The sequence below is a fragment of the Colletotrichum abscissum genome (assembly GCF_030869225.1).
Source record: "Colletotrichum abscissum strain IMI 504890 chromosome Unknown Scaffold_10.1, whole genome shotgun sequence".
Taxonomy (NCBI): Eukaryota; Fungi; Ascomycota; class Sordariomycetes; order Glomerellales; family Glomerellaceae; genus Colletotrichum; species Colletotrichum abscissum.
Window position 1 is genome coordinate 624959 of NW_026849988.1, and position 26359 is coordinate 651317.

The following is a 26359-nucleotide window of genomic DNA, read 5'->3' on the forward strand; positions in this document are numbered from 1 at the left end:
CCCCTTCGCGTGCTAAACCCGGCCATTTGAGGCCTCAAAGGTCGCACAGGGCTGCCTCCACCGAGTAGCGAACAAGAGGGTCTGTAAATTCGGTTTCACTGCCGCGCTCTCACGCCGCTACTTTGGAACCACTCGCCCAACTGTCAACGAGAACAGAATCGCGGGACGTTATACATAAGGGGTAGGGCAGGGCAGGGCGGTCTCTTCAGTTCTGGTTGTATGGTTCGGTTCCTGTGATGAGAAGGAGGGCAGGTGCTTTGGTGGGGACTGCCTGCCTCCTTCTCAGCCATTGGACCGCCGTGACTTCATCCGGACTTGGAGCACGTGAGGACACGAGAGAAGCGAGGGAGTGACCTGGTGTGCTACATCATGATGAGAGGCTAAGGCACTAGACATATTTACTGGTTGATGGTTCATCAGATTGTTAGATACCCTGATTCTATACCTCTTTTGTGTTGCGCTAGTTGCGCCGGCTCATCTTCCAACACTTCAAAACGCCCCTTTTTCTACCTACTCTCTTCCTCGTACTCTTCGGATCATCATGCAAGGCTGAACTCGGTAATCTCTCCCATCTCGTTCTTCGCTTCCGCTCCAACCTTGTAAGAAATCCTCCATCGCAACTTGATAGATTGCACCTTGCGGTTCTTGTCCCCAGCATGCCATACTTCTACGAACTGGGTCACACCTCTGCTCTGCTTGGGAGCCAACTCTCGCCCAGTCTGGGGCCGGAGGCCAAGTTCGTAACCCTGGTTAATGTTAGCAAAATGACCTATCTGGAAAAGGCACGCGCAAGACTGACCTTTGTGGCGGCGAGCTGATAGTGAAGCTCTGAGATGGGCTGCGCAGAGTTGTTCGAGAAGGCGAAACTAAGGTTGATCGCATTGCCCGTCCCCGTCCTCCCTGCAATCATCTCAATCTTGACAGTAGAATCGCTAACAGTCGCCTTGTGCTCCTTAGGCTGACTAGGCGCTTCAGGAGGGAGGGCTGACGAAAAGGCCCATTCGTCGTCGTCGTTTGCGGCTGGCGCTGCTGGCGCGGGCGCGATGGCGGGGGCGGGAGCTGGGGTAGCAGGCTTGGAGGAGAAGATGGGGGATCCAAGGGCGGCAAAGGGGTCGTTTGAGGTCGTGGCCTGCTGCTGGGGCGGCTTAAAGGCAGACATACCAGACGGCTGGGGTGTGCCGGACTGGGATGCTGAAGGAGAGGTGAAAGAAGCGAACTGCGAGAAGGATGGTGGCTGGGGTGTTGCAGTGTTGCTCATAGGTCCCTTTGCGCTGTTGTTTTCTGTCACGGAAGAGAGTAGCGCCGGCCCTGGGATGTCTAATTTTGGTCAGTATGTGGATGTGCCAACAACAAAGACTCTGTTTGAACATACTCGAGTTTGCTCCGAATCCCAGAGTCAAAGCACCTCCTTGGCCGTAGCTTGCTGAATCGTCCATGGAAAGGCCGAGAAGATCGTTTTCAATGCCCGCTGACTGTGAGGCCGGCTGACTTGACGATGAGCCATTCGTTGTCTCTGGTTCGCCATCAAAGTCGATCAAAGAAAGCTCTTGCGCTGCGCTCTTGGAAGGACCTGAAGTCGACGGCAGCGGCGCGCCACTGGCCACCTTCTTAGCTGCTTCAAGATCCCCCTTCTTCATGAACCTGTATCGCTCCACTGTCCGATGTATGCTGTCATTGATCTCCAGCAACTTCGCGACGGCCTCGTGGTCATCCGACTCCTCTTCACACATTTTCTGGATCTTGGGTTGCGCGCTAGACAGAGCGGCAGCAAGCTCAGAAAACACATCTCCATCCTGCATCGTGTCGCCCTGTTGGAAAGCTTCGAGTCTCTCTTCGAGCAACCTAGCCTTGGCTTGGATCTTGGCAACCTCCTGAGCGGCCTTGGCGCGGTAGTCGGTCTTGGATCGAGTATCGTAGCCGGCCATAATCTTCATCAGGCGGTTTGCCTCCTGGAGATCCTCGGGTGTACCTCGTCGAATGAGCTCCTGAAGCTTAGCAGATTGCGCCTCGCGTTCCTCTTCTTCCATTTCCTCGGCAGATTTCAAGTTCTACGCACGTCAGTATAGCTCCAAATCGCTGCCAACGATAATGAAGAGCGCCTTACATCGCTAGGGTTGAGCACGGCGGCGTCATCCCGCCTGACCTCGGGGAACGTGTACCCCTTGTAGCTCAGAAGACGATGCATATCCCGAATGAAGCCCAAGTCCTCCTTGTACCTGCTCGTTTCGCATATCGTGCTTCTCCACTCCTCAATCGCCTCGAGGATCTTCATCTGGACCCTCGTCGCCCGTATCGGGGGTCGCTCGGGGAACCTTCTGACGAGCTCATTGAGAAACTCCTTTGTGCTGATCTGCAGGTGGAAGGGGTAGCCGCAGTTCTTGACGCAGATGTCGAGCAGATTGATCGCGAGGAGGGCGACGTTGGGGTTGCGATGGTTGATGTAGCTGACGATGGCGACAGCGGCCTCGCGTGGGGCGGAACCCTTCTTGGAATTGATCAGATCGGAAATCTCGAGGTTCAGAGCGAGGTTCGGCTCGTAATTCTCGGGACTGCAGGCGGCCTGAATGAAGCGCTGGAGCTGAGACGGCGTGGGAGCGCCCATTTCGCCCCAGCGGTCTCGGGCCGCAGCTCTGGCTGATGCGGCCTCCATCGTCGTCGTTGCGGCTGTTGCGTTCGTGGGCGGCCTCGGGCGGGGAGGTAAGGGAGCTATCTTGGCGGGTTAGGGATCTCGTCGTTCGTCCAAATTTCTCAGGGTGAGAAGCGCATCCGAAGCCGATGGATGGGTTGGGTTGGCCGTGAAGAATTAACAGCTGGCCGAGCGAGCGCCTGCGAATTGGACAGATTGGATTAGGTCGGCGCAGGCATCCCTCATGAACCCTGTGATAGGTACCGATGGCATCTGTGGCCGAGTGACGAGGGGCTGCTGAGTGACAGGCGGCGCGGGAAGAGGAGCCACCAAAAGGTGGCCTGTGCTTGACCTACGGGCGGCTTTGCCATACTTCTGTACCTTATTCGGAGATATCACGCTTACTGGCATATTCGGACCTTGTTATGCACTGTAATGTTTTTTCTGGTCATTTTCGAGATTTGCCCCTCCAAATACCCCGCCAAACTTTTGTTCGCCCAAGGAGATACCGAACCCTTTGGCCTTCGTTCAGTCACCCTGCGATCCCACAGTAACACACCTCTCCAAGATGGTCCGCCATAAGAAAGACAACTTCAGCTCCCGCGGTCGTAAGCTCCACTCGGGACCGCCGCGACAACGCCAACCCCGCGATGGCGACGATGCGGACGGCCCCTCCACCCGCCCATCCTTCAAGGCAGCATGCTGGGATCTTGGCCACTGCGACCCCAAGCGGTGCTCCGGAAAGAAGCTGATCCGAATGGGCATGATGCGCGATCTCCACGTCGGTCAGAGGCATAACGGCGTCATCATCACGCCCAATGGCAAACACACCGTCTCCCCGGCCGACCGCGACCTCATGGACCAGTACGGCGCCGCCGTGGTCGAGTGCAGTTGGGCGCGCATGAAGGACGTCCAGTGGAATAAAGTGGGAGGCAAGTGCGAGCGGTTGCTGCCGTACTTGGTGGCTGCGAACACCGTCAACTACGGCAAGCCGTGGAAGCTGAACTGTGTCGAGGCGCTCGCGGCGGCGTTTTACATTTGCGGGCACCCCGAGTGGTCGGAGCAGGTTCTTGCGCCCTTCTCCTATGGCGAGGCATTCTTGGAGATCAACGGGAGTCTGTTGAAGAAGTACGCCGCGAGCGAAGACGAAAAGGGGGTGAAGAAGGTTCAGGAGGAATGGCTGGACAGGCTTGACAAGGAGTATGCGGACAGCAGAGAGGATGCTGACGCGGACGACATGTGGAAGGAAGGAAACACAAACAGGAGAGCCATGGTAGACTCTGACGAGGAGGAAGCTGATGATGACGACGAAGATGACGAGAGCGGAGACGAGTCTGGCGAAGGCGACAGCGTTGACGGCATATACCTGGGCAAGAAGCCCGCAAAAGACCATGAAGAGGAAGAGGACGACAAAGACCCCTACGCGATATCAGACGACAGCGATGACGACGCGGCAATGGAGGAGATACGGCGCAAGGTTCTTGCGTCAAAGACGTTCTCTAACCCGTCGGCAGCAGAGAAGAAGAAGCCCGAGTCGATAGCACGGCCACAAAACTTGAAGCCGGACTCGGATGTTGAGCCCGACTCTGACAATGGAGAGGACGATGATGAGTTTGACAACATCATCAATGCCACACCTGTCACGGACAAGATTGGGTTGGCTAAGCTCGAGAAGGAGCGGTCGCAAGTGACGACTACGAGTAGGACGTTCTCGTCGAATACGGTTTCTGCCCCGAAACGGTGGTAAAAATAAATGAATAATACATGACGAAGTTTGAGGTGGCCAAATGCCTCCCCAAATATTCTATAGCAGCCATGATAGGCTGGTTACACAAGTTGTTTTACAGTATGGCGTTGTATGAGTTGCGTCTCCGAATACGTTCGTCCTCCTCCCGAGCACAGCTTTGATGTCAAGAAACTCTCAAGCACCACTGTTGCTTAACTCTATACCCATGGCCTCGTCTTGTCATCTCGTACAAATGTCTTACAGCTGTCCCCATTATCTTACAAAGACCTCTTCTCCCTCACCTCTTCGTACATCTGGATTTGATCGCCAACATGGAAGTCTGTAAATCCGTCAAAGGCAATACCGCACTCGGAGCCCTTTCTGATTTCGTTTACATCTTTCTTGCCGTGCTTGAGAGTATCAATCTTGCCTACATTTGTTGTCAGATTAGGCCGCTACTCACACCAACGGTGATGAAAGGGGGATAGCTTACCTTCAAAGATCTTTTCGCCTCCGCGCAGAACGCGCGCCATGGTTGATCGAGTGACCGAACCGTTTCTGACCTTGCATCCGGCAATGTTCTTATACTTGCGTCCCTTGATGTTGATGGGGAAAATTTGAAGGATATCCGCCTCGCCGACAACCTTGGACGACACCTTATCCGGCAAGGACTCTGACATGACTTGCTTGACATCGTCTGCCAAGTGATAGATGACGCTGTGGTCTATAATTCTGACGCCCTTTTGCTCCGCCATGGCCTTGATATGGCCGGGGACGGTACTGTTGAAGTTGGCAATGACACTGTTCGATGCCTCGGCATGCTCAACATCTGACTCGGAAACCTGGCCAGCCGCAAACCGGAGGATACGAGGCCTCACTTCATTGTTGCCAATCTCGTTAATAGTCGCGCATACAGCTTCGACGGAGCCCACGACGTCACCTCTAACCATGAAATTGATAATTTTCGTGGTTGAAGCCGGTTCGACGGCATCTCCATCTGCTGCCTCAACCTCTGCCGCAATCTCAGCAGCAATCTTGGCCTCACGTTCGCGAAGCTCCTGCTCAGCCAACTGCTTCGAAGATGCCTCTCTCTCCCGCATCTCCTCGCGGTAGTCGACAGCCACCCTCGCTCGGTCTTCGTCGGGTGCCTGAAGAATCTCGTCACCAGCAGCAGGTAGCTCGTCTCTCCAGCCCAGAACCTCGACAGGGGTTCCAGGTGGCGCCTCGTCCAACTCCTGTCCGGCCTCATTTCGCAAAACTCGAACCCTAGCCCAGGCAGTGCCTGCGACAATGAAGTCGCCGAGGCGTAGAGTGCCACGCTTGACGAGCACGTTGGCAGACTTGCCATATGGCTTTATACTGGCTTCAAGCACCCAAGCTTCAGCCATACCATCGGCTTCGGCTCGCATGTCTTGAATTTCAGCCAAGGTGACAATGTTCTCCTCCAACTCAGCCATGCCTTGACCAGTCTTTCCGCTCACACAAACAACTTGTACGTCACCACCAAAGTCTTCGATCTCGACACCATGGCGAGCGAGGTCTGCCTTGACCTGATCCGGGCGCGCATCTTCCTTATCACACTTATTGATGGCCACGATCATTGGCACCTTTGCGGATCTGGCATGCTTCAGAGCCTCCAGAGTCTGGGGTTTGACACTGTCGTCAGCTGCCACAACCAGGACCACAATATCCGTGACGTTGGCACCACGTTGGCGCATGGTCAAGAAGGCCGCGTGACCAGGTGTGTCGAGGAAGGTGATGAGCTTTCCTTCAGACATCTTTACCATGAAGGCACCGATGTGCTGAGTGATACCGCCGTGTTCTTGCGCCGCAATAGAAGATTGCCTGAGGTAATCGAGGAGCGTAGTCTTTCCGTGATCGACATGGCCCATGATGGTCACAACAGGGGGCCGTTGCGGCAATACCGAGACATCTTCCGGAGGAGGCCGAGATTTGAGATCCCTCGCAGCGCCGGTATCAACTTTTGGTTCAAACCCGAACTCCTGAGCGACTAGAGCCGCGGTTTCTCCCGTCATGATGCTGTCCTCGGTAATGTCCTCGAAGCCCATTTCTGCCAGAGCCTTCAGAAACTCGCGACTCTTCATCTTCAGCGCTGAGCCCAAATTTAATATGCTGATGAACTCAGGCAGGAAGATACTCGGGACTGCTGCAGCTGCTGCAGCTTCCGCAGCTCTTTGTGCTTTTGCCTCAGCCTTCTGACGGCGGCGTTCGGCTGGACTTATACCACCATCTTCCCATTCATCATTTTCGTCCTCCCACCGTGACTGCCCTTTTGACTTGTGCGATCCCCGAGAGGATGCGTGACTATCCCCGCGACGGTTGCTAGTCTTATCGCGTCGTCGAGAGTCACGGTTGATCTCGTAGGACTCATCGAACTCTCTTGTCTTGGACTCTGGCTTTTGAGACGTGTTCGGTGCGGCTTGTGCATAGTCCCCCGATATGCCTTCGCTCAAGCCACCAAGTTCTGAGCGTGATGATCGTGAGTTTCTGTCGTTCCGGATAGGGCTTTCGGCCACCCGTTCTTGAAATTTGGTGAAAAAGTTCTCTCTCGAAAGTCCCTCGGAATCAATGCTAGAGTCTTGAGTCCTCTTTGAGAGTTGGCTCCAGCTGCCCGAGCCCAGTGCGTCTGACTTGCCGAGACCATTCCGCTGACGCGAGTCCCTCTGGGACGACAGACCACCGAGACCATCTCTTTCAGCGCGTCGGTGATGCGGTACAGGTGTGCTTGGCGGGGCTTGATCTGAATCATGACGATGTCTCCAGTCGGATCTTGGTGCTGAACGTGAAGGCCTTTCGTCAAGACCGCCTTGAGTTCGCGGTTTTGTGTTGGCGTCTCCCAAGCCACCTTTAGAGCTTCCTCCAAGGCCACCTCCAAGGCCTCCTTTACGGCCATCTCCTAAGCCACTGAAAAACTGCCTCGGCTTCTTTTCTTCCTCTCTTCCCCCTGCACTTGTAGGGACGCTCTCAAGGCCTCTTCCCAAGCCTCTTTGCGCGCCACTTCGAACGCCTCCACTTCCAAGACCGCTACCGAGACCTCCCTTAGGCCCTCGTTGTCTCGGGTCGGGCTGCCCTAAAGCATCCTGGGCCTTTCTCGTCGCATCAGCTTTGTCCTGCACGGCCTTCTCCTGTGCGGCTTTGTGGGTGGCTAGCTTTTGGCGCGCGGCGCGCTCGTGTGGTAAAAGCCCATCATCGACGTCGTTGCTTCGATCTACGGGGGCCGCTACTGCTGGGCCATCGGGGCTCGGTGCTTTTGACGGCGTGCCTGCACCAAATGCCGACGCTCCCCATCCGGAGCCGTTGGCCGGACCGGGTGACTTCCTAGGAATGCCCGAGCCGATAGAGCCCTTGCCACCTCCCCATGACGCGAATCCTCTGCTGCCGGTCGATATATGCTTCGTCGAATCGGAGTAGTTTGGTCGACCGAGATCACGCTGCCGCTGCAGGGCGGGGTGGCGGCAGAAGGCGCAGACGTAAGCACTGCTTCGCTCCTAAAGAAGCTATTAGATTATGTGCAAAGACCTCGATCACTCGGGAATAGTTCTACTTACGTTCCATATCCTACATCTAAGCATGATTTGTATTTGGGCGCAACATGAGAGGCTGCGAAGGGATGCCTGGAGAAAGTTAAGGTCAAGCTCGAGCTCCTTCGAAATGCCCCAGAAATTTCTCGAGCTCCCCCAGGGCAATTGGAGAGGTCAGCATGTGCAGCCAATCGCTGCCAGGAGGCAATTGGACAGTTCTTGGACCCACCACCACCCGGTACGTCAGGGGCAGGTACCTGGTGGCATGCGACCCCCTTGCCCCCATTTGTAAAGCAAATTCGGCCAGCTTGTAGCTAAAGAGCCCTGGGTCGAGCTCACTTATTCTCACTCACATTTCACAAGCACAACTGGTTCACAGTAAGTGTCCGCGGAAACGGTCACGATGGCGTCAAAAGTGAAGGCCGTCAAATCCAAGGCGCCCAAGAAAGCGGCAGTGGGCGCGCCGCCGAAGCCCTTCAAGAAGCCAGCAGAGGTCCTCCAACCCTTCATCGAGACGCTTGACCAAAAGCACGTCTACATCACCCACATCGACTCCAAGCCCGTGGAGTTCAAGAAGAAAATCTTCCTCGTGCCGGTCGGCATGAACCTGGCCGTCGCCGCGCTCTTCGTCCTGCGCATGTACTGGATCCTGCCCTACTACTTCAAATTCGTCCAGTCCGCCATGGGCTACCCCAACGAGACGACCTTCCCCACCGCCGACTCGACCTGGGGACAGCTCCTCTGGGAGGTCGCCAAGCGCGGCGGCTCGCTAACCCTGGATCTCATGCTCTTCATCTTTGTCTGGCCGTGGCCCGTCGAGTTCGTCTTTGGCACGTCGTACAGCAACCCGGTCAGCTGGCGGTGGAAGGTCGGTTTTCGTGAAAAGGAAATCTACGTCCGGCGCAGCCGGGAGTGGGACCAGCAGCTGGGCGACATCTTCAAGGACAGGGAGCGCAACGAGGCGCTGCAGCAGGTCATCCGGCAAGCTTGCTCCCCTCTTCTCCTTCAGGAGAAGACTGGCTACCTCACCATGACTGGACAGTGGGATCTCGACTGGCAGGCTATGATTGACGCTCACACCATGGTTGATCGCAACGACGTCGCACTAGATGCCTTCAGACGCCTGGTACTGGTGCATCATGAAGATTACGGCTGGATGTCAGTTGAGGAAGAGGGCGTGACGGCAAAGGAAGACGACAGACGGAGACAGGTGTTCCAGTTCAGGGATGCTCTCAACGCAATTGGCAAGGAGAACCTCTTCTTCCGGTGGATCGAGATCGTCCAGTTCGAGTCCTCGCAGCCAGGTGGGTTCGGCCCCGAGAAGCAAGTTGTAGTGGCGAAGCAGATCCGGGATCTGTTCCAAAAAGAGGGCGTGGATTTTGATCAGGTGTGGCATGACGCCGTTGGATCGGATGGGTTGAGTGGCATGTGAGACAAATCATGAATCTGCACTGCGCGAGGTATTGTACATTGGCTTCATGTAAAATAGAGCATTTTCACGGAGTCTGGCAGAACAGCCTATGGCAGCAATTGGGCTTTGGCACACAAAATCTTTTGTCCACATTTGTGGCTTCCACATGGTGTCCGGGGCATGCGATGCTGGGATCGAATATGGACCAGGAAGAACGATGGTATATAACTTGAGGTCGTGTCCAGATTGCCATAGAGCACTGAATGCCCGACTTGGCCAGGACCGGCTTATTTGCTGGACTTCTTGCCCTTCTTCGCTGAAGGGCCGAGGGCGGCCTCACGCTTCTTGGCCTCCTTTGCCTCAATCTCCTTCTTCTTCGCAGCCTCTTGGGCCTCGCGCTCTTCTCTCTCGGCCTGCAGAAAATTAGATGATTAGTTTTAATGTCTAGGAGGTAAAACGAAATTTGAGCTGAACTTCTTACATCTCTCCGAGCAGCATCAGCCGCTCTCTGCTCACGAATGAGTCTCAACCGCGCCAGATCGGCCTTGGCCTCGTCCGTCTTGCCGGCCTCGTGCAGCTTGCGGTATCTCTCCTTGGCCTGCGCGGCCTCCATGCTCTCGCGCTCCTTGCGGTTGTTGGCCACGGTCAGCTTCTTGACGCCCTCGGCGGCCTCGTCAACGTCGGCGCTGGGGGCAGGCGCCTTGGTCTGGTTGCGAGAGGCCTTGGAGTGGTTGGGGTTGGCGGGCATGTCGTCATCGCTGCTCTCCTCTTCGGAATCGCTGGGGGGCAAGTCGCCGACCTCGACGGCCTGGGCCTTCTTCTTGGCTATGGCGGCATCCTTGCGAGCCTTTGCGGCAGCCTTTCTATCGGCACGAGACAACTCGGCCTGGGCGGCGCCGCCCTCGTCAGAGTCGGACTCCTCCTCAGAATCCTCTTCAGAGTCTTCTTCGGAGCTCTCCTCGTCCTTCTTCTTGGAGCCGGCGGCCCACATGTTGATTTCGTTGCCATCGGCGTCGAGGGGTCTGAGATCACGGGAGAAGTGCTTGCCACCTTTCCAATCAGTAGAATGTCAGCCTGCGCTTCAACGGGATGGGTATCACTGAGGCGAATTTTTGACGAACCTCCACGGGTGAACTTTCTGAACTTGCCGCCACGGCCGCGAGAGTTGCCTCCTGGTTGTCCGCCTGCCATTTTGACTGTGATGAGGTTCTGTTTTTTTCTGCTGGTTTGCTTCTGATTGTCTGCGTAGACAAAGTGAGATTGCGGGGTCGAAGTGGGATGTTTAGCAAAGATAGTTGGCGCAAAGGGTAGGATGGCGGGGTAAAAGTGTGCTGTCCTGCTTTGGTGGGCGGCGGCTGCACTTGAGCGTGGTGGTTTTTAAAGAGAAAGGTTATGGTGTCGGAGATTTCCTTAGAAGCAGAGGAAGAGGGATTCACTGGAGATAAAGCAGGGTCAACACGGTGAATCGGACTTCAGTTATGATCCCATTGGGTAGACACTAAGGCATAGCTCGAAGAGTCACAGACTTAATAGGGTGTGGCAGATCAGAGGGGCAATCATCATTACGGTATTTCGCCCTGCCAAGTTACCAAAATGGGCCATAACAGCATCGTTGGGTTACGGCGCGCAAAGCACGATACTGCAGTCCATTTCAGTCCCTGAACCTGCAGAGTCCCGCAAACACAAACACCTTGACCTTCATTGGCCGGCGGCAGCAGCCCATTTCTACCCGAGGGGGCCACTCTTTGGCCTCTTTTTCACCGCCACGACTTTGTGCCCCGCGCTAAAGCGGGCAGGCTTCCATGTAGACAGCCTGTGTCAGGAGATGCACATGTGCAGAATGTCTGTCATCTAAGCCACGCGTAGTATGTTTTCGGCAATCACCTCACTTTAGTTACAGGTGCAACATCTTACCCTCCCTCAGGTACAAGGCCGCGGCCCCTGATATAATGACCCCGATAGAGACGGGAAAAGGGTGAGGCCAATCGAAGGATGATTTCAATCTGGCGGCTCTCATTCGGTACGTGGATTGACTCCACTCGGTTCTTTATAGACTCCTCCTAAGGTAATATACCAAAACTGAAGGTAATCAAGAGAATACCAGTGATTGGCTTTTTTCCAGGGAGAAATTAGTTTTTGATACAATGTACCAACGAATAAGTGAGTTCCTCAGTGAGATTTGACTGTGTGGTAGGTAGTTCATCAATCAACTGCGACTAGTCCTCAAAGTGTAGGAGTAGCCTCTCACTTTGCTTGGGATAAATCTCCGTTGGTTCAATCCAGTCCATGCTACAAGATTAAGAGCTCTCAGTGTGGTAGAATCGCGGATGTAAGTCATATTTGTCTTCAATCCGAAGACCAACCCAGTTGTGAAACGAGTTCATCGCAATGAAATGCCAAAGAGACTTGCAAGTGGCCCACCAAGGTATCGAGCCGCATCTCCAACTGAAAGTGAATCCCGGCCACCGGCAAAACCTAAGCGCGAACCAACCAACCACCCTCTCCACTGGCCCCACTCTCAGAAAACCAATATCAAGGCTGAGATCGCGCGCAAAAGCTGCGCTTTCCTCTTTTTCTCTTTTCTTCTTTACCTAATCATAAAACATATTAATCCTCCTTATTCACTCTGGCTTTCACGTTATCAATGAATGTGTCTGGAGGGGAAACAGGAGGAGAGACTGACGCACTTTACTCGCACACTTACCCTCTGACCCGTGGCAGCTTCGGCTGTATTGGTGATTGGAGAAATTTTTTGCAGCGATACATTGTTTCCCACCGCATTTACCTTGCGTGTAGTGAGATGCCGTGACTGTGCTGGGGCGCATTAAACATCGTTCCAGACGTCAATCACAAACCTGACTGTCAAGCTCCAGCCTATGATGCGCTCTGTTCACTGCCCCAGAGCCCTGGTTCTTACGGCAGAAGCGCTGTCACTGGTGTGAGGTTATCTCGGCTATACAGTGCGGAGGTATGTTATACAGTATAGTCACGGTGCTTCGGTCTCTCACTGAGTCCGTTCCTTGCTCACCCGTCATCTCACCTCACCCATCGCCATAACCATGACGAACTCTCAAAGGTGATACAGTTTTCAACTGCTTTTCGGCCTCCTAAGCTATCTCTGCTCAGTTTTTCTGCATGCACCGTCTCCCATGTATGACCAAAACGGACAAGTCTTCAAAGAAGTCGTCGCACAGCGGCCCCCCGACGCGTACCAAAATGGCCGGGACTGGTCACGGCGGACCGGCCGGCAACCACGAAGAGGTCGCGGCGGCCAAGGCATGAAGGGCGCGAGGTCGCTCGCCGACATGGCGGTGCACACGATAGCGGAGAATATCGGCGACGTGGAAGAACACCATCTCGCCCGTGAAGACCTGCCGCGGCGGTACTTGTGGAGGATATGGCGGCTCTTGGAGAATAGGTTGGTCAACCTCTTGATTACTCCAAAAATGGCACATTGTGATATTCATTGTTTTGTTTTTTTGATGTATAGAGGTGTATGCTTCCAAGCCTGGAAGGTCTTTTCCAAATTCCTCCTCGTCGAGGACGACGAAAAGACGCTGGGCCTATATCGCTATCGCCAACACATATGCCAGCCCAGCGGCGCGAGTCTCCGCCACTACCTCAAACCCCTCGAGTCGCCCAACGTGGACTTTGTGACGCACCTGACCATCACGGGGTCCTGCTCCTTTGGCGAGAACGAGCTGCTGGCGCTGCCCAAGCTCAGAAACCTCGCCATCCTCGAAATCATCGAGCCGGCGTCGTCGGCGTCGGTCATGGACGAGCAACACGCCCCCAGCTTCCCCAAAGTCGACGACCGCCTCGTCAGGAGCTGGTCCGAGATGGACGACCCCTTCCCGCTCCTCCGCGTCCTCCGTCTCTGGGGCGACGAGTCCGTCACGACGCACTCGCTCCAGTATGTCTCCAAGTTCCCCGCGTTGGCGCTGTACGACGTCAACGCGTCGAGGAGCGACTGGGGAGACGCCTGGGGCGCCGCGGGGGAGAATGGCTGGGAGGTTGACGAGCCGCTGCATGGCCCGCACGATTCTCTGCTGTGGTACCTCTTACTCTTCGACGGCGCCGTTGATACGGCGGAGGGCAAGGACAGCAAGCCGAGACAGCTCCAGGGCATGGCGCGCAACATTGACGACGGATTGATGAATTTCTGTCAGAGCAGCAACCAGCCCATCACCATCAAGCCATCTTCTCCAGACGGCCAGGACGCCCCTCCGTTTCTCGACCATCTCAGTGACGCGGCCAAGAGGAATCTATCCATGTACGTCGACGTGCCGGGCTACGAGGCGCAAACCTGCAAGGGTTTCCCCTTCGAGACGTGGGGCTTCTGGCTGTACTCCTTCCTCGGCCAGCTCACGGGGGACGCAGACCTCAAGAGAGCGGGTCAGAAGACGGGTACGTTACTCAAGGTGGTGTCGGAACAGCTGGTGCTGCCCGCGAAGCCGCTCGCATGCCTCCAGCTCGGCCATTGCGGGTCCGGCAGGCCGGGCATCACGCCAGCCGTTTCGTATGTGCGCCGGGGACTCTTCGCCACGTGCAGGTACACGTTCTTCAGGAGGTCGTCGGGGTTGGCCAAGCAGGAGCCAGCGCGGAAGCCGACGGAGTCGTTGAGGCCAAAGGTAGAGCTGGGCAAGGTCGAGACGGGATTGAACCCCAACAGAAAGAAGAGGCGGAGGCTTGATGACATTCTGCAGTCTTTCATGGGTTCTTGAAGTCTGTTCTGAGATGAGAGACGGGTAAGTCCTCGGAGACCGAGGCTAATGTTGGTCCCAGTCTCGATGAACTGAGTGTGGAACACTCGTCACTCAAGCCATACTCGATATTGGGAGAGTAGTGCCAACAGCTTTGCACCATTAGATGATGTGATTATTACCTACCCGTTTTTTCATGAGCTGGCGTTTAGGTGCATCGCGTTTGGCAGCATCGAGGGTAGTTTGGACATCTGTAGTACCAATAGGTTGGAAAAGCAAAAATCATGGCTATCATTTTGATCCCTAAGCTTTGACGCCGTACTCTAGATGATGACAATGGCGTACCCATCGTGACGGGTATATACCTCCTCCACAGATTCATTCATTCTCCAAGAAGTCTCCCTCATACAATATGCTCCTTTTACAACATGGGCTTCAGGTCGTCGGCGACGGTGAAGGGCGCCTCAGTCTTGCTCTTGATCTCATCCACCGTAACTCCGTCCGCAATCTCGATGAGGGTCAGTCCGTTGGCGAAGTCGACGTCAAAGACACCCTGCATGGCACGTTAGTATCATGTCATCATCCCATAGGAGCTAGGGTAGAAAGGAGGTGGAAAGAGACTTACCAATTCCGTAATGATTCTTGACACGCAGGCTCTGCCAGTCAAGGGGAAAGCGCACTGCTTGACAATCTTGGCGTTGCCCTTCTTGTCGGTGTGCTCCATGGTCACAACGACCTTGGTCGCGCTGGGGTTGCTGACGAGATCCATGGCACCACCGAAGCCCTTGACCTTGCCGGGCAACATCCAGTTGGCGAGGTCACCGTTGGCGCTGACCTGCATGGCACCGAGGATGGTGAGGTTGATGCGGCCGCTGCGGATCATGCCGAAGCTCTCCTCGCTGCCGAAGACGGCGGCACCGGGCTTGAGGGTGACGGTCTCCTTGCCGGCGTTGATCAGGTCGGCGTCCTCGTTGCCCTTGGTGGGGTAGGGGCCGAGACCAAGAATACCGTTCTCGGACTGGAGCTGAACCTCAACCTCCGGGCCGACGAAGCCGGGTGCGAGCATGGGCATGCCGATACCCAGGTTGGCGTACATGCCGTTCTTGAACTCCTTGGCGGCACGGCGAACAATGAGCTCGCGCTTGGCGGCGGTGTCACCGGTGCCGAGGGCCTTCTTGGCATCGGCGTCGTTGGGGTCCTTGGCGAAGGTGTACTTCTCAATGTTCTTCGGGGTGGTGCTCTGAATGACGCGCTTGACGTAGATGCCAGGCAGGTGGACAGCCTCGGGGGAGATTTCACCAGGCTCGACAATGTGCTCAGCCTCGACAATAGTCATCTTGGCGTTGCGGCCCATGGCACCGTTAAAGTTGTTGGCGGCCAGGCGGAACTGGCAGTTTCCGAGCTTGTCGGCCTTGTAGGCCTTGACGAAGGCGTAGTCACCGGCGATACTCTCCTCGAGGAGGTATGACTTGCCGTTGAAGACCTTGACGTCTTTGGGGTAGGAGAACTGGTCGGGAGAGCCGTCGGCCTTGTTGCGGAGGGGCAGCTCGCCAGTCTGCACCACGGTGCCAAAGGCGGCCGGGGTGTAGAAGGCCGGAATACCCTTACCGCCGGCGGCGCAGCGCTCAGCGAGTGTGCCCTGGGGGGTAAGCTCAAGCTCAACCTCACCGGTGAGGTACATCTTCTCGAAGGTCTTGTTCTCGCCAATGTAGCTGGCAATCATCTTGCTGATCTGCTTCGTCTTCAGAAGCTTGCCGAGGCCGGAAGCATCGGTGCCGGCGTTGTTAGAGACGGCGGTGATGCCAGTGATCTCAGGCTTGTTCAGGACCTCGTCAATCAGGGTATCGGGAACACCGCAGAGACCGAAGCCACCGCAGAGAAGTGTGGAGTTGGGCTTCATGTCCTTGAGAGCCTCAGTAGCTGAAGGGTAGACCTTGTTGATCTCTGGCCTCCGCGCAGATGCTGAGAAGGCGCGGGCAAGAATGGCAGTGTGCTGATTGTCACCAAAGGGTTAGTTTGGGCTACGCGGGCTGACATTTGACACTGCCGGATCAATTGGACATACGTTGGAGCCATGGCGAGCGTAAGCTCGCAATGAGCGAGCACACAGAGCTGCTGAAGGCATCGTGGTGTGTGAGGGTGTGTGGATGGTAGTACGTGACTACAGCGGAGGGTTACAAGGGCCGGAGAGTACGGTTGAGCAACGGACTGAAGCAGGTCACCGTACGCAAGAGTGACAACGACAAAGAAGCTATTGACAGGAGTTGGGAATGAAACTGGAGAGAGGAATTGGGGAGGGAGAAGGAGAGAAGAAACGCCTTTCGTCACGAGGGATTCCGAAGGGGCCCCGGCCAATTTATTGCATCTACGTTTATCCCCCAGGACCTAGCTCCAAGACCGTGAATTGCCGCAGAGCACAGTATGTGGGATGGATTGGGAGAGCGTGTCTGGGGGGGTACCTGATTCCGCCCCATCCCTTCGGGATTGAGCTCGGCAAGAGGAAAGACGAGGGTTCAAGCTTGGGCCTGCTGGCGAGTCTGAGAACCTCCAGCAGACAAAGAAGCTCCAACTCTGGGGTCGACGGGCACCTTTTGGCAGCGTTAGCTAAGCACTCCCCCCTCTCATGTTCCGCGACTCGGAAAGTGGCGGGGCTAAATGTTCTTGCGGCTTGGGCTCTGGGGTGACGCCAAACTGGGAAAAGTCCACCTCCAGCTTTCCCCTTGACCCCGTCTGAACCCCGCAAAGACAATTCTGAGCCTCTGATGGAGGGAGTGCATACCCAGTTGTACCTATGCTTTGTTTTGTCTACACCTTCTTTATCCTGCGTAGAGTAAATAGTGACAGCGTCTCCAGAGGGTAAGCTCAACATCAGAACAGCAATCATACAGCCATGGACTATTATGGGTGAACTCGGGGATCGGTTCGGGAAGCGGCGCCGTTTGCCGAGGACTCTGCCGAAGCGGAACAAAAGTCAGGAATTTCCAACCTCAGTTCCGAACAGGCGCTCTCTGCAACCACTCAGTCCCCTCGACAATGGATCAACGCATGGTAAAACCCCCAGCCTACCAGCAAATTGTCACTGCGATACCGGCGGCATGCACAACCTTTCGAGGCGCGCGCCGGCTTGGCTGGGTCGCTGGCGAGGTTCAGAGCTCTGCGGTCCCCTGCGTCTGTCATCATTAGCCCCGAACGTTTCGGTACGCAGTCCGGCACTCGAGCGGCTCGTTGCCATCCGATGTTGTGGAGAAATCCCCGGTGTGTTCCGCTAGCCTCTCTTCTGTATCCTCGGCCATTGCTGCGATGCAAATGCTCCAAAAGAAAACACGTTGAGCCCCAAGAAGCAGGTCACCATTGGATATCCAAGCTGCACAGGTCGCATACTGACATGGTGACCTCAATTGATGAGACTGTCCTACGTCTTTTAATATTTATCCAACCCCATGGCTGCATGGTCGGGGTGCAGTATCCGCTGGATAACTTAGGTAACCAGGAGCGCGCCAGGTAAGGTAGCTTATGGACTGGACGATTTGAGGCGGGGCGTATCCGTACGCCTGAAGATGCCTAGCCGCTGATTGGCGACCGCAAAGTTAAGGTGGAGCCGTCGCAAAGTCCAATGTCTTATCGGACAATCGGCCAGGGATAAGTTTTCTCCCAGCTCTTATCGGCTGCCCCACGCTCAAAAAATTTCCCAGCACCGCTGCGCCTTTGGTGCAGCAGTAGAATGGATCTGAGGTTGCGACCCGTATTGCTGTGATTTTGTATCATTGCGCTTGTCGGTCACGAATTGGACAGCCCACCCGTACATCATATACACCGGGCTGAACCGTTCAAGTCGCTAAAATGGAACAGAGCGCCAAGCGACGTAAGGTCTCCCACAAGGGCGACTCCAAGATCTCTGCCAACATCGCGACGGCGAGTCCATTCGTCCTACAGACGGACGAACTGTTGAAGGAGGTCAAGGTCGACTACGCCGAGGCTCTCAATGGCGCTGACGCCCTGTTGCATAGGATCAGAAACCTGATCCAAGGAATTGAGCCTCATGGTCCTATTCCTGTTCGTAATCCCCGATGATGCTGCTCCCCCCACTAGACACAGGCTGTGTTAACCTCGTTGTAGATCGCCGAAGCCACGCGCAAGTTCCAGAAGACGAACAAGATCAAGATTCCCTATCCGGACCCGAAACCCGCCGACGATGCGCCGTACAAGCTGTCATACGAAAAGCCCGCCGCTTACAATGTCGTGGGCAGCTACGTCTCGAAGACGATGATCCAGGCCCAGGCCAACAAGGGTGTGGACATGATTGTGCAGATGCCGGCTTCGCTATTCCAAGAAAAGGATCACCAGAACATGCGCTACTTCTACCGCAGAGCCTACTATATTGCGAATATTGCAGCCGCCTTGCGCAAGGAGTTGGCAGGATCGGCCGACCTGGAGTTCGAGAATCTCAATGGCAACGCCCTTCTGCCCGTCCTCTCCGTCAGACCCTCTTCAACATCCGAATCGTCAGAAAGCGACGAAAGCGACGAGAAGGCCGAATCGGGGTCTTCAAAGGCGGATTTCGTCATTCGGATCATTCCTTGCGCGCCGGAAGGTGTCTTCCCCAAGAAGAAGTTGCACCCCGCGTACAACAGCAACCGAAATGGGCAGCCGGAGAACGCCAAGGAGTCGACTGTGACTACGCCCTTCTACAACTCGACCATTAAGGCTGAAGACACATTTGTCACGTATCTGCGGGTCCTCACTAAAGCCAAGGCGGATTGCGCAGCCTTCGCAGACGCTTGCATACTCGGAAGAATCTGGCTCCAACAACGAGGTTTGGGCAGTTCGCTGGCCAAGGGTGGATTCGGTCACTTTGAATGGGCAATCATGATGGCGTTGCTGCTGCAGACCGGTGGACGGAACGGCCAGCCGGCGCTTTCTTCGGCTCTGAGCAGCACTGAGCTATTCAAGGCCACGGTCCAGTTCCTTGCGTCTACCGAGTTTGCTAAGAAGCCCTTTGTCTTTGGCACATACAAGCTGGGCGCTGACCTCATTCGAGAGAACGGCCCCGTCATGTTCGATCCCGAACGTGAAGTCAACATTTTATACAAGATGAGCCCCTGGTCAGCGAGCCTTCTCCACTTCCACGCCAGCACCACCATGGAAGTACTCAACGACACTCTGGCAAACCAGTTCGAGCCGACCTTCATCACCAAAGCCGACTTGCCGCTACACCTGTTCGATAGCATTTTCGAGATCCAAAACGTGGACAGCAACTCAAAAAGCACAAACCCCGATCGACGAGGTGCCGTCTGGGATCTAAGCTTCAAGGCTTACACCGTTCTGAAGAAGGCGTTGAAGGAAAGGTCACAGCTGATTCATTTCGCAAGTCAAGACCCAGCACCGTGGTCAATCACCAGCACCCGGCCCACGAACCTGTCCAACATCCAGGTTGGCGTCATCTTCGACCCTGCCAACATGGGACGCTTGATGGAGTATGGTCCTTCGGCCGAGCTCGAGAAGGAGGCGGCAAAGTTCCGCAAGTTCTGGGGTGACAAGGCCGAGCTCCGTCGCTTCCAGGACGGCAGCATCCTCGAGTGCGTGCAGTGGACGCGGCAGACGTCTGCAGAAATCTGCGAAGAGATCGTCCGGTACGTCCTCCAGCGCCACGTGAGCCTTGGTGCTGGCGATTTGCGCTTCCACGATGCCGATATCCCCCCTTCCCTGGACATCTCGCCCTTTGACAGGGAATCCTTCGAGGCAGCGAGAAAGGCCTTCAGCACGCTCGAGCAGGACATCCGCGGCCTGGAGGAGATGCCGCTCTCGGTCAGGCAAATCGCCCCCGTTGTCCCCGAACTGCGATCCGCGTCGGTCACGCCGCCCTTTGCGCTCTCTCAGAAATCCGGCCCTCCGCCCATGGACGTAAACCTCTACTTTGAGGCATCCAGCAAGTGGCCGGAGAACCTTGTCGCGATCCAGGAGACCAAGATTGAGTTCTTGCTCGACATTGACCGTCGGTTACGCGCTGCCCACGACAACATCTCAACGAGCCTCGGTCGCGACAACGCAGCACGGGATATCGACAACCTTGCCTACCTGGACATCATCTACCCCAACGGTGCCGCTTTCCGACTGCGCATCTACGCAGAGCTCGAGGAGGCCCTCCTAGACCGCCAAGCCAGGAACAAGACGCTGGACCCCCAGAGCAGAGTCCAGGCCGAAGAGGCCCTCTTCAACCTCAACTGGCGCCACAAGCACCTCCCCCTCCACACGCAGACAATCACAACCTACTGCACCCGCTTCACCACCCTCTCCAACACGATCCGCCTCGTCAAGCACTGGTTCAACGTGCACAAGCTCGCGAGCCACATCTCGGAAGAGCTCATCGAGCTCCTCGTCCTCCACGTCTTCCTCAACCCGAACCCCTGGAAGGTCCCCTCCAGCACAATGTCCGGCTTCCTCCGCACCATCCTCTTCCTCTCCCGCTGGGACTGGCGCGACGAGGCCCTCGTCGTCGACTCCTCCGACGACATGACCGCCGACGACCGCGCCGTCGCCCAGCACCACCTCGAGGCTTGGCGCGCCCGCGACCCGACAATGTCCCACGCAGTCCTCTTCGTCGCCACCCCGCACGACCACCTAGGCCTGGCCTACACCCGCCAGGGGCCCTCCAAGCTCCTCGCAACACGCATGACCCGCCTCGCGAAAGCCGCCAGCAAAAAGATCAAGGAGCAAGGCATCACACTCGACGTCGCCGAGCTCTTCCAGCCGTCCCTGGCAGACTACGATGTCCTCCTCCACCTCTCCACCTCGGGCCTGAAACGCGTCGCCCGCGACGCCGCCTCCGAGGCGGGCACCCGCACCTCCCTCTTCAAGAACCTCGACGAGCGCACGGGGAAGATCCCGCTGCCGCTCGCGCGACACCCGGCGACGGTCCTGCTGACGGAGCTCGAGACGGCGTACGAGGATACCCTCGTCTTCTTCCACGGCGCGTCCGGCGACGCCGTCATCGGCGCCATCTGGCAGCCCAAGCTGCGCAGTCGGCAAAAGTTCCGTGTCGGTCTGCCCTACAACTTCCACCGGGTCGAGGGCGACAGCGACGACGACGAGGAGGGCGATGTGGTCGAGGTGAACAAAGCGGCTGTGCTGCTGGAGATTGCTAGGATCGGTGGTGACTTGATCAAGAAGATTGAGCTCATTGAATAGAGGATGAAAGATAGGATCTACGAAACGTAGATGGTGTAATTTGGGGAATCATAGCGAGGTTAGGAAAAGTCCATGAGCATCAAAAGTCCGGTTTCTCTTGTTGTGTTTTTTACCATGTCATCGCAACGTCCGCACACAGATTCGCGGTTCAGTTGAGTGATTACAAAAAGAAATTGTCTTTGGTCACGCTGATTATAGCCCTATTCAACCTTTGGTTTTCCCTGTCTGTAACGCCATGCCATGATATAAAATGCCTATGCACACCAACAAAAGACGTATACACAAAACATGCCCCTTTTCTCGTCACACGCAACAAGTCCAAGCTAGTGTGTATTCATTCCGAAAATACCCCCCTTTATCCCAGTTTCGTTGTATTCATTCTAGTATTTGAGCAGCTTTTGCTCTTTGCCGCTGTCGGCAACCTGCTGGGTAGAGAAGGCGCAGAACTTGTCCTTGATCGCGACCACCTCGTATGTACCTTCTTGGCTCGCGCGGATGATCTTGCTGCTTTCGTAAGAGACGTCATGGCGTGTCTCGAGGACCACGCTCTTCTGGCCCTTACGGGCATTGGAGCTGCGAGTGTATGTGAATTCGTACGGCGGAGTGCCCCAGAACTCAAAGAGGATCTCCACTTCGTTGCCTTCATGGATATCCACCCGAGTCTGTCGGCCCCTGCTGATCTTGACAGCGGGCAGAGGGTGAATAGTCTTGGTAATGTCGACAGAGGCGCGGCACTCCGAGGCCTTATCAGAGATAGAGGTGATGGTAAATTCGCCAGGTGACTCGGCGATACGACGGAAGTTGGTTGTGCTAGACTTAGCCTTGCGTTGCTGGCCCTGGAAATCGTACCAAATCTCAAAAGGAGGCGTGCCGGAAAGCGTATAAGCAATGCGTTCACCGACGCAGTAGTCTCCTCGGCTCTCCAGAGGGTAGATAGCGGGAGCGTCATGGAGATGAACTTGCACAGATGGCGCACCGATCTCGTACTTCTTTTGGCATCCGCGAGCGTCTCTAACCTCGCGGATGCGGACATGCTGAATTCCAAGACGTAAATGCTGCCTGGGAATGTGAATGCCGTACGTGTTACCTTGGATCGAAGGAATTCTATATGTTTCGGGGACGGTGCCACTGTGATGCTTGATTTCGATCTCAATGTAGAATGGAGCAACACCGTTCAGGGTGATAGGAATGGTGTCTTCCTTGTCTTGCTCGGTCTTGCAGTACTTGAACGATTGACCGGGCTTGACGAAGGCAGCAGATGGCTTGGCGTTGACCCTTTGGTCGATGACGAGTGACCGAGAGTTCTTCTCGCTGTTGTAGAGATTATCTGCGAGGGCGGAGAACTGGTACGTGTACTCTCCAGATTTGGAGGTATCCATAGGAATGGACGCTTTGTTGAGAGACGTGTCGAAATCCCTCTTGTTGGTCGAGGCATAGCCCTGGGGAGGTTTGTGCTGAATATTGTAATCAACATGGAATGGAGCCGAGCCTTGCAAGATTTAGTGAGATTTGATAATTGAGATGGCGGATTAACTTACCCTTCAGGTTGACCTCAAAAGCGTCGATATCCCCCTCACAAACATCACGTTTGACGTATTTACCCTGACCCAACGTGATTGTGTCAGACGGTACCACGGTGATCTCTGGGCGAGGGTACCAGTCGACCTCGAACTTGGAAGCCTGAGGGTCCACAACACCAGGACACTGGTTGTCTTTCACGTTGACGATCTCGTACGTGCCTCGGGACCTGACAGGAAGGACATCGTTGCCGTTCCTCAACGTCTTTTCGTAGATCTCATCACTTCCATCAACATTGCGGTAAGAAACAGTCCAAGGTCCTTCGCCCTGAAGTCGCAAAGGCAGCTTGACATCGGCGTGTTCGATAACCTTGGTGATGCGCTTGTTCTCGAGCAAGCCAAATGCTGCGCGGGGCCGCTGGCGCCTAACCGAGATCTTGAGCTCATCCTTCAGGAACGTGCGACAGCCAGACTTATCCTGGACGCTGTTGAGAGCGAGTGTGTACTCTCCGCCCTTCGCAAGAGGCTTAGTCTTAATCTTGTACGATGACCCCTCGATGTCGGTGACACGCTCAGATTTACGTTTTCCATCGTGCACCAGCTCCCATTCGAGCGTAAACGGGGCGTCACCGAGAAGGAGGATGTCGACTTCAACTTCCTGTTCGAGACAAGCGCTCTTGAGTCCGGTCGGGTGCGAAATGTGTGCAGACGCGGCTGGCTTCACGTCCGTTTCCAACGTCATTTCGGGGCTGAGAGGCTGACCCTTATAGATAGCATCATCAATCTGCTTGAAGATGTACTTGTGATGACCAGCTGCAGTGGGTCTCAGTTCGACTTGTTGTCTGAGACCCTTTGCTTCTACCCGCTCGTGTCGGGTCTTGCCCTGCTCGTCGACGACGTCGTATCGAACCACGAATGGTGGCGTTCCGATGAAGTCCAGGTCAACTCGGAGTCCCACTGAGTTACCTGCGCATTTGTCGGGGATCTCTTCGGAACGGAGAGCAAGCTGGGGTTCGAGTGGGTTGAGCAACAGGCAAGATGACGGCTCCTGCACTTCGCCTTCGCACGAGCCACTAGAAACAGATTTGAGTGTGTAGAGACCAGGCTCCGAAACATATGGCTTGTCGTGGGAGTTGGCTGCGGTAAAAGAACCCAAGGAAACCTGATCGCCGTGGTCTCCGCTGTTGGTCAAAGAGTCGATGGGTGAGAACTCCCAAGTCAACGTATGCGAAGTATCCGGGTTCTTCCCGGCTATCGAGAAACTGACTGGAAGTCTTGCCTTCTGGCCCTTGGCAACCTTGACCGGTCTGCGTAGGTCACAATCCTGCAAGCGAGCTCTGGGCCGCTCCTTGACGAAGAAGTTGCGTGCCAGATGCTTAGGCCGGGGACGCACTTCCGCATCTTCGACAGACGGAGCGTACTTCTGAACGTTGCCGAAGCCATCCGTAACCTCGTCCACGGCGTACTGCCACTGCCCTGGGCTATCCAGCGTCTCGTTGATGCGCACGGCCACCGTATGGGGCTTGACCCAGGAGATATCTTCGTCACCAATTTGAGTCAATGAAGAAGATGGGGTACCAAGTAAAGGCGAGGTATAATCTTCAGGCTGCAAGCTCTGGAAATGAAAGCTGCGATCGTTGTCTTTTCCTGTCCGACTGTAGACAATTTTCAGGGGCGGCGTTCCGGTGACGTCAACAAGCAAGTTGGACAAGTCCCTGATGCACCGGTCCTCTTTATCGGGCGTCCGGAAACCTGCCTTCGGGCACGGCACTACATAGGTGTCCCTCGTTGTGCGTTGGACCTCAAGCTTGTATTCATCCAGAACCTTGCCCAGGCGGTACACACCAGTCTTCTTGACTGGGTACTCGATCGAGTGAGCCAGTGGGTTTGATTCCGCCGTTTGGTCCTTGATCTGCTTTGCGATTTTGCGAACCTCCCTAGTGGACAGCTTGATCGTTTCTTCCAGATTGGTATCAAGGTCGATGCGGATGAGCTCCATCTCAGCAGGCACCGTAGAGTTGAACTGTATGGGTAGTCGAATAGTTTCACGCCCTTCGCCGATGCAGAAGGGAGTTTGCTCGAAGTTGAGTACCGCAGAACTGGGTAGACCATGTCAGCAACAGAAATTTGCAGTAATTTGCCTTATTGGATTCTTACCCTTCTGGCAAAATGTTGATGATCTGCCTGCCCATGATCAAGGAATGATTATGCAGGATGCTTGAAACCTTGACAGTGTTCTCAGAGACAGCCAGCTCTCGGTCGTAGAAGACCTTGAGGAAGCCAATGAGCCATGGTTGCAAGGGGAGCTATTCGTGGTTAGCCTGGCCTCAAAAGTGGCACACAAGTGCCTGCACATACCGGAATGTTGAACATCAACATGAAGTTGAAGAAGGCGTGGATGAGGAAGATTGCCGTGACTACAGGCTGCGACAACTCCAGCCATGGTATCCTCATCTCCGGGAGGCCAAAAAGAAAGCCAAAGTCGATAAAGACCCATTTCAGAAATAGCCATGCCGATGTATCATTATCCTCCACAAGCTTGATCCAGTCGTAGAATCGCCATGCCAGCAGCCCGACGTAAATGGCAAAGGCATAGAAGCGTTGTTGCGGAGCATCGAGGATGGTTAAAGGAATGACGGGCTCGGTCGCAGGGCCATTTCGAGTCGCGCTCTCGGGGGCTTGAGGAAGCGAAGATGTGCGATGACTGCTCTTCTGGGAGGAAACGGAGGAGTTCGGGTCGGGATCCTGTCGTCGGGCTGGTGTTTGTGGAAAGCCACCAGTCCGCTGTCTCGGTGTTGCGCTCATCGCATGCCGTTTTCAAGGTCGCCTCATAAGAATCGGAGTGTGTTGACTTTGCCGATGATGAGTGGAATCTTCCGCTCCGAGCGATGCGAAGGATAGACGTCGGGTATTAAATGGGCTTGCCCGGCGTTGCAAGCTATTGTTGACGTCGTGGAAGTATGGAACTTGGAAAGCTGCGGCGGGAATCCAAAAGCTTCAAAATTTCCAGTGAATGTTCGTCACGTCTAAACGCGCCTGGCAACAACACCCACCTGTTGTGTATTTGTGTGCTTTGATTGGCTTAGAGTTCGTTGAGAGGGTCCTCCTTGGGATACTGACAGGGTCCCAGCTTAGTGGCAGCTGGCGGACAAGGCATCTACACTGTGTGAAAGCCGAGCGGATCCGCCTTCCTCCTCTGTTGACGTAGCTGGGTAGAAGCTGCAGCCTGCCCGTTGTCGATGGACGATCCCCGCCGTGTTCTGAAGCTTATCTTGACACAATATCGGTGCCGCCGCCTATTATCACCAGACGTATAAACCCAAAGTGAGCACAGAAGCTACGCCCCAGTTACCTTGGCTCAATGAAACAGGTCAACTTATCCATCCAATGTATAATCTCAAGTAGATAGGAGGCTCTCTGAGAAATGCATATCCTCCCAAGTTCTCAAGCCGTCACATGTAATGGAGGTAAGTCTGCATCGCATCTTCTGTCATCAACTAGGTGATATCTTACCCTGCGTTACTACAACAAAGAATGATCTCTTTTTTTGCGTCCTGTCATGTCGCTCCTTCCACAATGAGACCATCGAATAGTGCCTGGTCAATGGAATCCAGGTTCCGAGTTCAAGGCAAATGTTCCATTCGTAAAC

General features: G+C 55.3%; 10 protein-coding genes across 10 annotated transcripts; 4 read left to right on the forward strand and 6 right to left on the reverse strand.

The window, feature by feature from the left end:
* Positions 1 to 539: 539 nt before the first annotated feature.
* CABS01_05159 (VHS domain-containing protein) lies at positions 540 to 2650 on the reverse strand (the record flags this gene model as incomplete). Its single annotated transcript, XM_060538529.1, has 4 exons — positions 540 to 746; positions 800 to 1317; positions 1373 to 2048; positions 2105 to 2650. The coding sequence occupies 4 exons, from the start codon at positions 2648 to 2650 to the stop codon at positions 540 to 542; spliced, it is 1947 nt and encodes a 648-aa protein (XP_060405701.1).
* A 544-nt stretch (positions 2651 to 3194) lies between these two features.
* Positions 3195 to 4373, forward strand: CABS01_05160 (uncharacterized protein; the record flags this gene model as incomplete). Its single annotated transcript, XM_060538530.1, has 1 exon — positions 3195 to 4373. The coding sequence occupies one exon, from the start codon at positions 3195 to 3197 to the stop codon at positions 4371 to 4373; it is 1179 nt and encodes a 392-aa protein (XP_060405702.1).
* A 257-nt stretch (positions 4374 to 4630) lies between these two features.
* On the reverse strand, positions 4631 to 7945 carry CABS01_05161 (translation initiation factor IF-2; the record flags this gene model as incomplete). The annotated part of the gene is made up of 3 exons (XM_060538531.1): positions 4631 to 4782; positions 4846 to 7861; positions 7922 to 7945. 3 exons carry the CDS (start codon positions 7943 to 7945, stop codon positions 4631 to 4633), a joined length of 3192 nt encoding a protein of 1063 aa, XP_060405703.1.
* A 352-nt stretch (positions 7946 to 8297) lies between these two features.
* CABS01_05162 (uncharacterized protein) lies at positions 8298 to 9326 on the forward strand (the record flags this gene model as incomplete). The annotated part of the gene is made up of 1 exon (XM_060538532.1): positions 8298 to 9326. The coding sequence occupies one exon, from the start codon at positions 8298 to 8300 to the stop codon at positions 9324 to 9326; it is 1029 nt and encodes a 342-aa protein (XP_060405704.1).
* A 266-nt stretch (positions 9327 to 9592) lies between these two features.
* On the reverse strand, positions 9593 to 10496 carry CABS01_05163 (uncharacterized protein; the record flags this gene model as incomplete). The annotated part of the gene is made up of 3 exons (XM_060538533.1): positions 9593 to 9718; positions 9787 to 10355; positions 10427 to 10496. The coding sequence occupies 3 exons, from the start codon at positions 10494 to 10496 to the stop codon at positions 9593 to 9595; spliced, it is 765 nt and encodes a 254-aa protein (XP_060405705.1).
* A 1958-nt stretch (positions 10497 to 12454) lies between these two features.
* Positions 12455 to 14029, forward strand: CABS01_05164 (uncharacterized protein; the record flags this gene model as incomplete). Its single annotated transcript, XM_060538534.1, has 2 exons — positions 12455 to 12723; positions 12796 to 14029. The coding sequence occupies 2 exons, from the start codon at positions 12455 to 12457 to the stop codon at positions 14027 to 14029; spliced, it is 1503 nt and encodes a 500-aa protein (XP_060405706.1).
* A 400-nt stretch (positions 14030 to 14429) lies between these two features.
* CABS01_05165 (coenzyme A transferase) lies at positions 14430 to 16133 on the reverse strand (the record flags this gene model as incomplete). The annotated part of the gene is made up of 3 exons (XM_060538535.1): positions 14430 to 14561; positions 14634 to 16001; positions 16074 to 16133. The coding sequence occupies 3 exons, from the start codon at positions 16131 to 16133 to the stop codon at positions 14430 to 14432; spliced, it is 1560 nt and encodes a 519-aa protein (XP_060405707.1).
* A 951-nt stretch (positions 16134 to 17084) lies between these two features.
* On the reverse strand, positions 17085 to 17240 carry CABS01_05166 (uncharacterized protein; the record flags this gene model as incomplete). The annotated part of the gene is made up of 1 exon (XM_060538536.1): positions 17085 to 17240. One exon carries the CDS (start codon positions 17238 to 17240, stop codon positions 17085 to 17087), a length of 156 nt encoding a protein of 51 aa, XP_060405708.1.
* A 608-nt stretch (positions 17241 to 17848) lies between these two features.
* On the forward strand, positions 17849 to 21193 carry CABS01_05167 (nrap protein; the record flags this gene model as incomplete). Its single annotated transcript, XM_060538537.1, has 2 exons — positions 17849 to 18061; positions 18125 to 21193. The coding sequence occupies 2 exons, from the start codon at positions 17849 to 17851 to the stop codon at positions 21191 to 21193; spliced, it is 3282 nt and encodes a 1093-aa protein (XP_060405709.1).
* Positions 21194 to 21573: 380 nt separating this feature from the next.
* On the reverse strand, positions 21574 to 25515 carry CABS01_05168 (uncharacterized protein; the record flags this gene model as incomplete). Its single annotated transcript, XM_060538538.1, has 4 exons — positions 21574 to 22682; positions 22732 to 24809; positions 24868 to 25016; positions 25069 to 25515. 4 exons carry the CDS (start codon positions 25513 to 25515, stop codon positions 21574 to 21576), a joined length of 3783 nt encoding a protein of 1260 aa, XP_060405710.1.
* Between the last annotated feature and the right edge of the window lie 844 nt (positions 25516 to 26359).